Below are 14,093 nucleotides of genomic sequence, written 5' to 3'. Positions count from 1 at the left end.
GTAGAAGATTAAATAAATACCTGAACTGAGCATTGCCAAGGTCCTCTCACTTCTGCACTGCCTGGGTCTTGGTATGTAATCCTTTCTTTCCACTGGCATCATTCTGGTTTTGGTACTTTTCTTGTCTTCAATTTTTTAGAAATATGAAGATTTCAACCACAGAAAATCCCAGAATACAGATTAGTTATACCAGTCAGTGTCCTGTGGAAATCAAAGTTATCAAATGTTGCTTAAGGAGACTGATAGTGGTTGAAAAGATCATTCCAGGGAAATTTTCTACAAAACCTGAAAGTCTAGGCCAAAAAAAAAAAAAAAAAAAAAATCGTGATGTTGGGGAGAAAGGGTGAGAACAGAGAAAACACTGACTCTTTCCAGAGGAGACAAGGCAAGAAGAGTCCACAGGCGCCTGACCTTGAAAAGGAAGGTGGAGTAAAGCCAAATACAGACTATGGTCAGGAAGACATGGCCACATGCATCCCCACCCCCCCAATATGTTGTACCTTGTCCATGTGAGCTTTCAGGGTAACAGGGTGTCAGACCACTGTTTGGTAAGCCACACTGTAAAGTGTTCTGTCCTAAGGCATAATTCAGGGAGAAGGCTGTGGTCACATTGGTTGTGGGACATCTGGGACAAAATAAAACAAAACATCACAGAGAAATGGCAACAGTGATCTTTCAGAAGATGAGAAAAAGCCAGCATTAAAAATGAATGGTGAGAAAGCAAGGAGTGGGAACAGCAACAAACAAAGAGTAAAGCTGTGAATGAAGGAAGGGATGAGCAACAGCAGAGAGAAAGAAACACAGAGCTGGAGTACATTTCCACGTTGCAGTGGCGTAGCTGGAAATTTACTCTGTTCAGCAAGAGATCATTCTTTTCAGTGACTGTGTTGCATGTATATCCACCAGGCTCTGCTCTTCGTCCTGCACCAGAGCAGCTATAGCTTTGTTTCTTTTTACCCCTGAGCAGAGAAGACATTTACTGAACATATAGATGATCTAACCTGTCGGGTGTGGTGGCACACACCTTTAATCCTAGCACTTGGGAAGCAGAAGCAGGAGGATCTCCATGAGTTCAAGGCCACCCTGAGACTACATAGTGAATTCCAGGTCAGCCTGGGCTGGAGTCGAGACCCTATCTTAAAACAAAGCAAACAAACAATAAAAGAGCTAACCTGTATTATGCCTTGGTTCTCAGCACTGCCTATATCTCTTTCCTTTGTCATTCAATGTTTAAAAAAATCAAAGTAATTCCTAACCTGAGAATGTTGGGAGCAGAGGTACAGCTTATGGGTCTGATCTTTCTGTCTTATACACAAAATCTGCATATATACAATCTACCTTGGGAACATAGCATGTCTTGCTGCACGATTATCAGAGGTCATTCAGTAATGCACATTTGGGGGGGATGGGATTGGATGGCGACAGGACGAAGCAGAAGGGCTGGGTCATGGTAAATTTTTCACTTAAGAACTTTCTTTTCTAAATTCTCTTGTAGGAGTGTAAGTAAACATTCCCATTCTTGCTCTTTCCCATTGGGTTTCTACAGCTCAAATCCGTGTCTGCCACCCCAGGGACACAGGTCATTTGTGCTGTTCCCTGCTCAGAGCAGAAGCCACCACCTGCCTATATCATACCAAGCCCTGTACCATCTGGAGAAGTCTTCCTCAACTGCCAGCAAAGTTCATCTTTCTTGCCTCTCTACAGCCCTCCCATATGGAGAATAACTACCATTTGTTAGGGACCAGCAGAATATAACTCAATAAGCATTCATGAGATATCTCCACAAATCCTTGAATGATTGCTATCTCTGAAATACAGTGACACATTTCTAACTTCGAGAAGCTGCCACTTGTCCAAGGCCATGCCCAGTCCTAGGTGATGGATGAAAACATGCTTTTGCCTTAGGGACCTTTAAAAATGGAAGCTTCTTTCAGCTAGAATTGAACAATCTCCACAGAAGAATATTTAGGAACTTAGATTATTATTTTTTAAATATTTTATTTATTTACTTGCCAGTGAGTGGAATGTGGAGTGTGGGTGTGTGTGTCTTGCTGCTGCGAGAGAATTCCTGATGCATGTGGCTCTTTTTCATCTAGCTTTATGTGAATTGTGAGGAATGGAACCCAGGTCCAGCAGGCTTTGCAAGCAAGTGCCATCTCGCCATTCAGCCATTTCCCCCACCAAAGATTATTTTTTCATTTTGTTTCAAAAGCATTTTCCAATGACTTGCTGTATCCCTTCACTTAACACCTTACCTGGTACCTAACACAAGCCCTAGGAACCTGGTTGAAGGAGTCAGCACTTCACACAAGGTTGTCATTATTTTGAACATTATTTGACACTGGTTCCGTAGGAAAAGTTGCATCTCCGGTTTCAAATCAGGTATTTTTGTTTATTTTACCTTCTGAGCTTCATCTGCGAGGTGGGACTATGTCCCTGCCTGGGGATTGTTAAGAAGTCCTCAGGCAGGAGAGACCACTGTGCTGGTGACTGGTCAGACCCTTTTCAGTGTCCACTGGCGAGCATACACACTGGCGTTCTGGCCCAGAGTACCCCAGAGCCCAGGGCGACGCACGCTCTGGGGTCCCTGTGCCCTGCCCTTGCGGAAGGCGCTGCAGCTCTGCTTTGCCGCGGAGGGGCTCCGCCCCGCATGCCGTCTTCCGGCGTGTGCAGCGGGACAGCGCACAGTCCGCCGGGCGCCCCGCGGGTCACACCAGGCTAGGACAGCAGCAGGGGACGGGCCAGCCGGCTGCACCGGTCCTGGGCTGGGTCAGGCCCACAGGCGTCAGCGCGGACCCTGCACAGGAATGGTGCTTTCCAGCCTGGGTTCAGGAGGGTGGGGTGTGTGTGTGTTTGTGTGTGTGTGTGTGTGTGTGTGTGTGTGTGTGCGCGCGCGTGTGTGTGTGTGTGTTGAACTAGTTCCTAATGAGAAACCAGCGAAATGTCAGCCCTTGGTCCTTTTCTCCCAAAGCTTTCTTTGAAAACATTGAAATTCTGTTATTTGAGTTTCCTTTTAATTAATATTCAAGTTATAATTTATGTAATTATTATAACATGCATGATACACATTCTGAACTAACCATTTCTCTTAATTTCCCCTTCTGTCCAGCTGAACATTAACTTTAAACTTCAAAAAATAATTCTCATTTCACAAAGTAATTTTATATTTTTTGTTTTTGTTTTTGTTTTTTTGTGAGGTAGGGTTTCACTCTAGCCCAGGCTGACCTGGAATTCACTAGGTAGTTTCAGGGTGGCCTTGAACTCAGGGCAATCCTCCTACCTCTGCCTCCTGAGTGCTGGGATTAAAGGCGTGTGCCACCACGCCTGGCCTTTTATAATTTTTTAAGGTTTAGGAAGAGTACAGTAAGTAATGAACTTCAGTTTAAAAAACGGAACATACACGAGCATCAGCGCTGCCAAGCCATTGAATTGATGAGACTAGTTGTAATGTGGGATTTCAAGAAAGCAAACTGTGCAATATCTACAGGGCTCTCTGGAAAGTTTCTTGATCCTGGAGCTACACTGTTATATACATGTCTTATAATAATTGGCCCATAATACATCAGCAGTTTGTCCTGGGGTGTGTAAAACCAAATAGCTTAAATCAGATTAAAAAAAAAAGGCAAGTGAAAATATCTGTCATCATGTTCCATCAGCTGAGAGGAGCTGGAAGCAGATTGTTTCCTAACCTTTTAGAAGATGAGAAGTTTAGTGACCACTATTTACACACCTTGAATATTTTATATTTGAGTGCTCCTCATAGTTTACACAAATGATTGTATATATCCATCTCTAGTCGACAAATATCAGAGCACCTGGTGGTTAACAGTTCAAGACTTTTTCCTAAAGTGACTTATTTAATGAATTGCAGAGATGACTTTCTGTTATCAAAAGCTCAATTGGAGCACTCGACAATAAAATCATGAGAGACAGGTGAAGAGAAGTAGAACAATAAATTGTATTATAAAACAATTATAGGGTGAAAGTCCAGAGTCTCAATTATCACTTACATGAAATAGTTAATTCTTTTGTTTTTGATTTAAAAATAGATTTCTAGAACATCAGAAAAATCTTCACCGGGTTGTTAAACCTTTAGCAGAAGATTACAGCCCATGTTTTGTCTGTGGAGAATAGCTGTTTGTCTCACTTTATTTACTTGGTATTGGATATTTGTCAATGTCATTTTATATCTACAGAAAATTCTTACGCTCTATGGAGGTGAATGTGTGTGTGCGCGTCTGCCGGAGGTCACATGACGGTTTCATCCTATTTGGTGGAGCAGCTTGACTTTTTTTTCCCCCTTGCTTTTGGTGATGGTTGTGAGTGCAGAAGTTGATTGACAGATGCATGCCAGAAACCCCCATTCTCCTTTTCAAAGACAACATATGATGGATTGCGATCTCTCGGCGCAGCAGGACACGGGGACCATGCAAGCTGTAATTGGTCAGGTATGGAGTCAGCCATTTCTCAACTCCCCTTTTTTTTCCACAAGGGTCTCACCATATGATTCACATAATTCATATTTACTGTGCCATCTTTCTGTCCACATCTTCAGCTACCTGCCAGCATAGTGCTGAGAGCACAGAAGGCAAAAGGCACCGTTAAAGCTGGCCAGGAAACCTCAGCTTCAAACTTCAATGCAATTCTCTTAAAAACTAAAAACAAAACCAACAGCAACAAATTTGAAGACCACATCAAATTCTTCATTTGGCCTGAATGTTTAAAGATTCATTTTAAGAATTTGTTTTTCTGCTTAGATTGTGATAAAGTGTGAGAAGATAATAAAGTGCTTCCTAGGTAGTAGTTACAATTTCTCTCATATTTTTATTTAGATTCTCTTTTACCCTCTTTTCCTCTCCCTCTCTCTCTCAAATATACAAATACACAAATACAAGTGCTTTCACTTGTAGCCCTGATAGTGTGTGACTGAGCCTGGTAAACATCGTGGTAGTTGTCGCCTCTGCTGCTGCAGAGGGGCAGGCTGCAAATTAAACACGGCCACAATCGGAGAGGTCCAGGTGGCCTGCGTGTGGTTCTAATGCAATCCCGCACAACAGCTTTAATAAACAGCTCTGTTTCATTCCTCTCCCTGGATCCGGGAGGTGAGCGGCTGTGGGGCTGCTGTGATGAAATTCCACCATGTCTCTCAGAGGCCTGGCAAGCTGGTTGCAGAGCTCTGCTGTCGTCTTTGTCTTCCAGATGGGTCAGTGAGTCCAGCTCTCTCTGTCTGGCGCTTCCCGGTAAATCGAGAGTTCCTGTTTGTGTTCACATGTTTCTTTCCACTAGAAGCTAAGTGAGCAGAGAAAGGATCATAATATTTTCATTTGCCTTCTGATAACTGAAGTGCTGAATGATAAGTGTCTGCTGAGGAGGGAGGGTGCTTTACTTAATATGGGGTAGGCTGTGGAAAAGGGGGCTGTATATGGTTTGGGTTCTTTTTTTTGGTAATATTTTTGCTAACATTCTCTAAGTTATTTATATTTCTTAAGAATTGTTAACTCATACATCAGAATATAGTTATGAATATTTATGAACTCTTAAAAGTTTTTGTTTTTCTTTTTTGCATACTTTCCAATTAAGACAGGCTGGCGAAGTAATGACATTAAATATGTTTGCTGTTAATCACACAGTGGAAAATAGACCGTTGTACTCTGTTTTCAATAATTATAGGTAAAGCACTTTAGTGTTTTGTAAGCACATGGTGTATTAATACCAGCGTGCCTCATAATGTATTTTTAAATGGTAAATGCCAGATATATAATACTACATTTCCACAGGCATTATTTTAAAAGTAGATATTTATTTCAACAAAGCATAAATATTAAGAAACTTTTAAAGTGTTTTTTGTTATAAAGTGAAGACTGTGCATATTTCTCAGGAGAAAATATAGGACTAGCTGATTTTATGTATTGCCAATACCTGCTTCACTGTGTTTGCTGATGAACAAGTATGTTAAGTGGAGCCAAGATAATTGTATGTGGAGTAGAGCATTGCATAAATCCCTGTGAAAGCAGATGCCCGTATCTGTCTTGTCTTGCTGCAACGACACTCTGCGTTCTGGTGCTTTCTTTCCAGCGTGGCTAGGGCACTCTGTACTGTGCAAAGTTATTCTAGATTTCTTTTTGTACATATCTCTCTTAAAAATCAGGGGAGATACTTTTACTTATTTTAATTTTTTGTTGAAAATCAATTGTAAGTGCATATTTTACAGATGTAAGGAGCTTTATATGATTTATCTTTGCATCATGAACACTGGAAGTAGTCTCTTGAGGTTCTCTAAGTCCAGGAGCCACACAAGTTAATGAGGTGTTATGAGTGCTTTGAAAATAGTTTCACCAAAATAGCCACATTTTCTGATGTCATGTCTCAAAAATCTTTGTTTAAAACACTTATTGTTAAGATATAAATTATGCAAGTAATTATTTGGAAGATTGTGAAAACCTCAGTGATTAATAAATACACTCTAGAATACTCATCTGTTTATTTCAAATTGAAGCACTAGATATTAAAAGAAAAGAGAAATAGTATGCTTTCTTTTATGCATACCATGAAAACAAGAAAATCTAAATTTGATTCAAATTTGTAAATATAAAAGAAAAAATGGTAAACACACTTGAAATAACTTCATTTTAACTGCTATAGGACAGATAAGAACATTTACTCAAACAATTGTCTCTAAAATAAGGAAAAGAGTAAAAAAAAAAATATTGCTTTGTACCCATTCCTAACCAGTAAGGATATTTTTTTAAGCCCTTCAATTAAACATCCTCTAATATCTACTCAGCAGGTATGGAGCCATGTGATAATGCAAATGTTTGTTGCTTATTTTAAGAATGCATATTAATTTTCTTCTTTCTCTGTTCCAAGGAGGGACTACATGTTCCATTCGAAATACAGAAAAGTTCCATTGAAACATGATCTCTGGGGCTGTGTTTTCCATTTCTCTAGGATCAGATATATCCATAATTGCTTCTACTGAAGGGAAGAGTGGACTTTTTTTGTGGTATGGCCATGATCCTGCTCGTTTAAGTTTTTCCCTCAGGACTTTCTCTCCTTCAAGCAGGCAATTAAGCAGATGAGTATTTTGAATGGACATCCATCCTCTCACTGGTTATTTGCCTTTCTAACCCACTGCCATTTAGAAATAAGAATCAGAGCAGGCAAAGAAGACAAATTAATATACATGTCTTGAGAGAAGAAACACAAACATTTGCATTATCAATTGGGCCTATCCTCACCTGCTGAGTGGAGGTATATTTAAAAGCAAGGCTTGAAAACCCTTGCTTGGTAAGGAGTAGTAATCAAAGCTTTTGGACTGGAGAGATGGCTTAGTGGTTAAGTGCTTGCCTGTGAAGCCTAAGGACCCCAGTTCGAGGCGCGATTCCCCAGGACCCACATTAGCCAGATGCACAAGGTGGCGCACGCATCTGGAGTTCATTTGCAGTGGCTGGAAGCCCTGGTGCACCCATTCTCTCTCTCTCTGTCTATCTGCCTCTTTCTCTCTGTCACTCTCAAGTAAATAAATAAAAATGAACAAAAAAATTTTTTTAAAAAGGTTTCACAGTCTTTCTCACTTATAGCACAGGTCTTTCTCCAAGTAGACGTAGAGAATTTGAAGTGGTTACAGTTGCACATTAGAAAGCCAAGGCAGATATCTAAGAGAGAATTCAGTACATGTGAATGGCTCAGAGATACCTACGGAATCTGCATTTGCATTTGATTTGTGACAGTATCTTAGTGCATATTTCTTTCACTGTTTAAATAATTTTACTTATTACAGAGCGAGAGAGAGAGAGAGAGAGAAAGAGAGAGAGAGAGAGAGAGGGAGAGAAAGAGAGAGAGAGAGATACACACAGAGTGAGGAAGAGAGAGAAAAAGAGAGAATGGGCGTGCCAGGGCCTTCAGCCGCTGCAAACGAACTCTAGAGGCTTGCACCACTTTGTGCATCTGGCTTACATGGATCCTGGGGAATTGAACCTGGGACTTTAGCTTTCCAGGCAAGTGTCTTAGCTGTTAAGCTATCCCTCCAGCCCACCTTTTTTCACTTTTATGTTCTGATGCTAGAACACAAAATTTTCATTGTTTTAGTATAAAGCCAGTTGATTATATATATTTGTATATACCCTCCATTGTTCCAGACAGTAGTCGGTGTAGATCTAAGATATGTTCAAGCAGATTTAAGGTGGAGGTTATATAGGAAGAGGTAGATAGTGAATAACATGTTTGTCAAGTGAACACATTAAGACTGATCCAACCTTATCTTTAGAACCAAACTCCTACATACTCTAGGAAGCCATTTTTGTGGGTCTGGATGCCATTTTTTGAAACTGACATGTAACTTTAATAATATTTTATAATTTCAAGGGTATGAAGTTATTACTGCTTTAATTCTTTTGAAAATGCATTTTCTATGGTAATTTCAGGGGATTAGTATATTAGAAAAATACAAATTAATGAAAGATTATTCTTTCTGAATACAAAATGTTGCTAATATTCCTTTGGGAAATGCTAGATTCTTTGAAATTGAATTTGTACTGTATCCTTCCTATGGACCTTAATTTGAAATTCTATTTAGAGTTAAGGTCTATGTCAGCTTTTGTGATTTTTATCTGATTTACTCAATTTTTGTTAACTTTAGACTATAGGCATTTAAATTATGAAGCCATTTTTATCAATGTAGTGATAGTATTATATATATAGTGATGTTAATAATACAAAACAACCCTTAGATGAAATTAGGACTGGAAAGTAAATTTTCTTTGAGTTTCCAAGGTCAATTAAAGAAACTGTCCCAGCTGGGAGTGGTGGCACATGCCTTTCATCCCAGCACTGGGGAGGCAGAGGTAGGAGGATCTCCATGAGTTCAAGGCCACCCTGAGATGACAGAGTTAATTCCAGGTCAGCCTGGACCAGAGTGAGACCCTACCTTGAAAAAAAAAAAAAAAAAGAAAGAAAAAGAAAAAAGAAAAAAGAAAAGAAACTGTCCCAAACTCTTCAAGTGTTATTTTCAATGCTTAAAAATTTAAAGCTTGGGCTGGAGAGATGGCTTAGTGGTTAAGCGCTTGCCTGTGAAGCCTAAGGATCCCGGTTTGAGGCTCGATTCCCCAGGTCCCACGTTAGTCAGATGCACAGGGGGCGCACGCGTCTGGAGTTCGTTTGCAGTGGATGGAGGCCCTGGCGCTCTCTCTCTCTCTCTCTCTCTCTCCCCCTCTCTCTCTGTGCCTCTTTCTCTCTCTGTCTGTTGCTCTCAAATAAATAGATAAAAATAAAAAACGAGAAAAAATTTAAAGCTTTTGCAACTCTTAAGTATGTGAAAGAAAGTTTGCATGTGATGTATCCTGCATGTAAAATTTGCTGGAAGTCCATGAAGATATTTTTTTTATCAGTTTTCTTTGCTGTGTAAACTGCTTACTACTAACTAGTTTAAGGTATCTTTTTGTTTCCTTTCTTGTTTATAAAAATTGATGTTTAAATTGTTGCTTTTTTCTAGCATTTCATCAAGTAAAAAGTAAAGTGGGTAATCAAAAATAAATATGAAAAGATTGAATTTAAAGAAACACTGTGAAATGAGAGATATTGATTATAATTTGAACACAAAGAAAATATAAAATTATACAACTTTTAAATTAACTGGCCTTTATGGCCAGTCTTTACCTGGGAATAATAACTATTGTAAATATAAAGGTAAATCAGCATTTGTATTCTCTTTCCCACTCCCTCGGTTTCTCCCTCTCTTCCTTCCTTCTCATGTGCAGGTAAAGCATGTTTCCAGTGAAAAAGCACTGAGTCAGGTCTTGTTTTATGAGCATATGTAAATTGCTCTGATGAGCCATGTTGTCTTAAGCAGACTTAAAATTACACTCCAAGTTTGTGTCGGCTTTTCTTTGAACTTTCTTCTGCATCTCAATTTGAAGAAAGTATTGTAAAGCACTGTCATCGCACTTCAGTAAGCCTTCACTTTTCTTCCAGTTGTTTACTGGTTCTTTGAAATTCCATAATGTGAGGCAATTGAAATTGTGAAAATGGCTTTTTATTTGAAAGATTCACTTTCTGTTTTTCCTATGCTTCTGTTAATTTTCTTGATCCCATGTGTAGTTGATCATACGTTATTTCAGAAGTAACATTGTTTGGTAAATACAAAGTGTTTATATGTAAATAGTAGAAAAAAATCATTGAAAATGTCTTTGTTTATATTAAAGGAAATTCACTAAATTGCAAAATACTTTATTTTTTCTTATTTTTATATTTTAAAAATTAAAAAAATTATTTAAATTTATTTGAGAGAGAAAGAAAGAGGCAGAGAGAGAGAGAGAAAGAGAATGGGTGCACCAAGGCCTTCAGCCACTGCAAGTGAATTCCAGAGGCATGCGCCCCCTTGTGTGCATGTGCAACATTGCATGCTTGCATCACTGTGTCTGACTTACATAGGACCTGTTGATTCAAACATGAGTTCTTAGGCTTCGCAGGCAAGGGCCTTAACTGCTAAGCCATCTCTCCAGCTCCAAATACTTTATTTTCTAAGTTGGCTGGTTTTGGAAAATTGTTTTTTGTTTCATCACTAGCTTTAAACTACCCATGGAAGGAAGGACTCTTATATCACTAGACAGATTAGCTGTTGGCATTTGGTTCTGAACCCAGTGACCTGCAGCCCTGCTGTCTTTAGCACCTCTTCTATAATCAAGGGGAAAAAAGTTGAGAATCAACAAAATATTTTAAATTTCACCTATTTTTCAGTTTCTTTTTTTCCTTTAAGAGGCTGATTATGCCAGCAAGAAGCATGTAACCATTAGCTCTCCTCCCACGATTCAAAGATACAAATAAATGTGTTACCTTTAATGCAAAGGACAGCATCATTCACTCATAGTGAGTGCTCCAGCATTCCAAGTTTTCATTGTCACTTCCCAATCAGCCTTTCTTTTGTTTTCCACAATCAGTGTGAGGGGTACTGAGGGAAAGTAAGCCTGTGTGGGCTGCCCAGGCAGGAATGACACCGCTGGAAAGACAGACCAGGCCACAGGCAAAACCAAGCCAACTCTGCAGCATACTTGTTTCTTTAGCGAGTATCATTTTTAAATTATCTTGTAAGTCTACTTCATCTTGCTTAACAATTGATATACAAATAGTGAAGAAATACTTTAGGACAAGAAAAATAAAATTAGAAAACAAAGCCAAGGGGGAGAAAGCTCTCAGTGTTTATGCTATACATGAACTTCAAAATTAAGGAATACTCTTTTTTGTTTTTTTAAATTTATTAGTTTTCTTTTCAGCAAATACAGGCAGTTTGGTACCATTGTTTAGGCTCACCCATGACCTACCCCCTCCCAATGGCACCTCCTTGTTGATGTAAGTGGGTCGTGCATTGTGGAGTTAGCCCACAGTTCTTCGTATGATAAATGTTTCTGCATATCATGACAGAACATGTGACTCTGACATTCTTTCCACCCCCTCTTCTGCAAAATTTCCCTGAGCCATGCTGGGTTCATTTTTGGTCTGATTCAGTGATGAGGGGTTGGGGGCCTCTGAGGCTCTGGCTCTGTGGTTTGGTAGGAGCTGATTTTTCTCTGTGTTGTTCTCCTTCCCCCTTTGTGCTGGTATCCGCTTGTGGTGGTTTGATTCAGGTGTCCCCCATAAACTCAGGAGTTCTGAATGCTAGGTTCCCAGCTGATGGAGATTTGGTAATTAACGCCTCCTGGAGGGAGTGTATTGTTGGGGGCCAGCCTATGGGCTTTATAGCCAGTTTCCCCATGCCAGTGTTTGGCACACTCTCCTGTTGCTGTGTCCCACCTTATGTTAGCCAGGGGGTGATGTCCACCCTCTGCTCATGCCATCGTTTCCCCCTGCCATCGCAGAGCCTCCCCTTGAGCCTGTAAGCCAAAATAAATCTCTTTTTCCCAGAAGCTACTTTTGGTTGGGTGATTTCTACCAGCAATGTGAACCTGACTGCAACAGTAAAGTGGTACCGAGGAGTGGGATTGCTGCTAGACACCTGACTGGTGTGGCTTCGGCCTTTTGGACCGGATTTTCAAGAGGAATGTGGGAGGATTTGAAACCTTGGCCTAAGAGATGCCTTGCAGTGCTGTAAGTATAGCTTGATGGACTGTTCTGGTCTGAGCTGCAAGACCTGAATGCAGTAAGAACTATGGACTGTGATGTTTGGCTTATGAGGGTGAGAAAAAGCTTTGCCTGGACTGGGCTAGCAGTTTGTGTGAGAAGCTTGCTCTTGTGCCCATGTCCTGAGAAGTTGTGCAGGGTTGCTTTGCATAGAAATGAACTGGTGTGTGCAGAGGGATATGGCACAGAAAGAAAAATCTTTGGGTGAACTGTTGCCCGTTCAGCTGCAACTGAGAGATTACTACCTTTGAGACTGGACTAGCTGACCTGCGCTGGGGCAACAAGAAGAATGTCAACTCTTTTGAAGAGGCCTGAGTGCTCAAGGAGTCCTGTTCTTCAAAGTCTGCTTTATTCCCCCCTGGATTAACAAATTGGCACCCTACATGGTATTGTGGAGTATAAGAAATGCTGGAAAGAGGGTCATTGAGTTTGCAACATGGTCTTGTGTTTTGGAAATGGCCATGGGCAGTGTGAAGCAGGTTTGCTGGTTGCCTGCATAGAGACCCCATGGGGCCATGAAGATGAACCGTGGCTTGCAGTGGAGACCCAGTGGAGATGCCGGGACCATGAGATGGCTGCCAAGGAGCTGCCGGCCCCGATGAAAGGACTGTGAGTAGCCTAGCTGGAGGGGTGGAATTGGAATGCCAGAGACTTGTTGCTGGTTAGAATTATCGGACTTGAAGATTTGTCACTGGCTAGAGTTGCTGGACTTGAAGCTACAGAGTTTGATGTTTGCCCTGGTTGTTTTAAATCTTGTATTGGTTGAATGTTTCTTTGCTATGCTCAATGCCATCTTTTGCAGTGTGAATATTTATTCTGTGCCATTATGGGTTTTTTGAGGTTATTTTTTGGTATTATGGCTCAGTTAAAAGATCTTGAACTATGGGGATGTATGAACATCATTGGGATTGATAAAAACTATGGGGACTTTTAAAATGAGATGAATGCATTGCATTTTACATCATGTATGATTATCAGTTTATGGGGTCAGGGGCGGAATGTGGTGGTTTGATTCAGGTGTCCCCCATAAACTTAGGAGTTCTGAATGCTAGGTTCCCAGCTGATGAAGATTTGGGAATTAATGCCTCCTGGAGGGAGTGTATTGTTGGGGGCCGGCTTATGGGCTTTATAGCCAGTTTCCCCATGCCATTGTTTGGCACACCCTCCTGTTGCTGTGGTCCACCTTCTGTTGGCCAGGGGGTGATGTCCACTCTCTGCTCATGCCATCGTTTTCCCCTGCCATCGTGGAGCTTCCCCCTCGAGCCTGTAAGCCAAAATAAATCTCTTTTTCCCAGAAGCTGCTCTTGGTTGGGTGATTTCTACCAGCAATGCGAACCTGACTGCAACACTGCTTCATCAGGAAAACAACACCCTTGTTTGTTTCGCCAATTTTCCTTAGTTTCAGTCAGGCCCTTTTGAGGTATGATGGGGCAGCTCTCTCCTTAGGATCTGCATCTATCTGAAAAAAGAGAAGCAGATTCTTCAACGGAGAGTAAGTTAGCACCCGGAAAATTGAGATAACACTTACTTTTTAAATAGAGAGTTTAATAGGTGTAGGCCCTCTTGTAGCCCATGATTGATGGTAGCTTGATATTGGAGAGTGGGCTTATGTTTGGATATGGTTCTGACTTGTTTCCAAGTTCCAGCTATGGGTCCTGTACCACTGAGGGGATCAGTTAGCCAAATCAAGAGCAGTTGGTTCCCCACCATGGCTGTGTGCCACTATTGCACTTGTGTGGGCATACTCTTTCTTTTTTAAAATCTTTGGAGTTTTATGTCAGTTGTTGGATCAGTGCTTTGATGCTTCAGCTTATTACAGATGTTTCTGGGATTTACTCTGGTGTTGACTCTGATTTTACCTGAATATTTAAAAGCTATTTTAAGAAGAAAGTGTTGTGGGATTTTGGAGCTCATGGGGTATCCCCCCCAACAAGCCTATGAACCCTAAACTTAAGGTTCTTTCTCCATTTTAATAAAAAATT

General features: G+C 40.7%; 1 protein-coding gene across 1 annotated transcript in view; it reads left to right on the top strand.

The window, feature by feature from the left end:
* The first annotated feature begins 4,343 nt into the window (after positions 1-4,343).
* The window catches only part of Pou6f2 (POU class 6 homeobox 2), a 482,646-nt gene continuing 472,896 nt past the window's right edge, over positions 4,344-14,093 (top strand). Inside the window, exon 1 of the mRNA XM_004668844.2 lies at positions 4,344-4,448. Within this exon, the coding sequence (XP_004668901.2) occupies positions 4,344-4,448 (105 nt within the window). The remainder of the gene's footprint in view (positions 4,449-14,093) is intronic.

Source organism: Jaculus jaculus, chromosome 16 (assembly GCF_020740685.1).
Source record: "Jaculus jaculus isolate mJacJac1 chromosome 16, mJacJac1.mat.Y.cur, whole genome shotgun sequence".
Lineage (NCBI taxonomy): Eukaryota > Metazoa > Chordata > Mammalia > Rodentia > Dipodidae > Jaculus > Jaculus jaculus.
The sequence above is the reverse complement of the archived record's forward strand: the minus strand, read 5'-3'. Positions and strand labels throughout refer to the sequence as shown.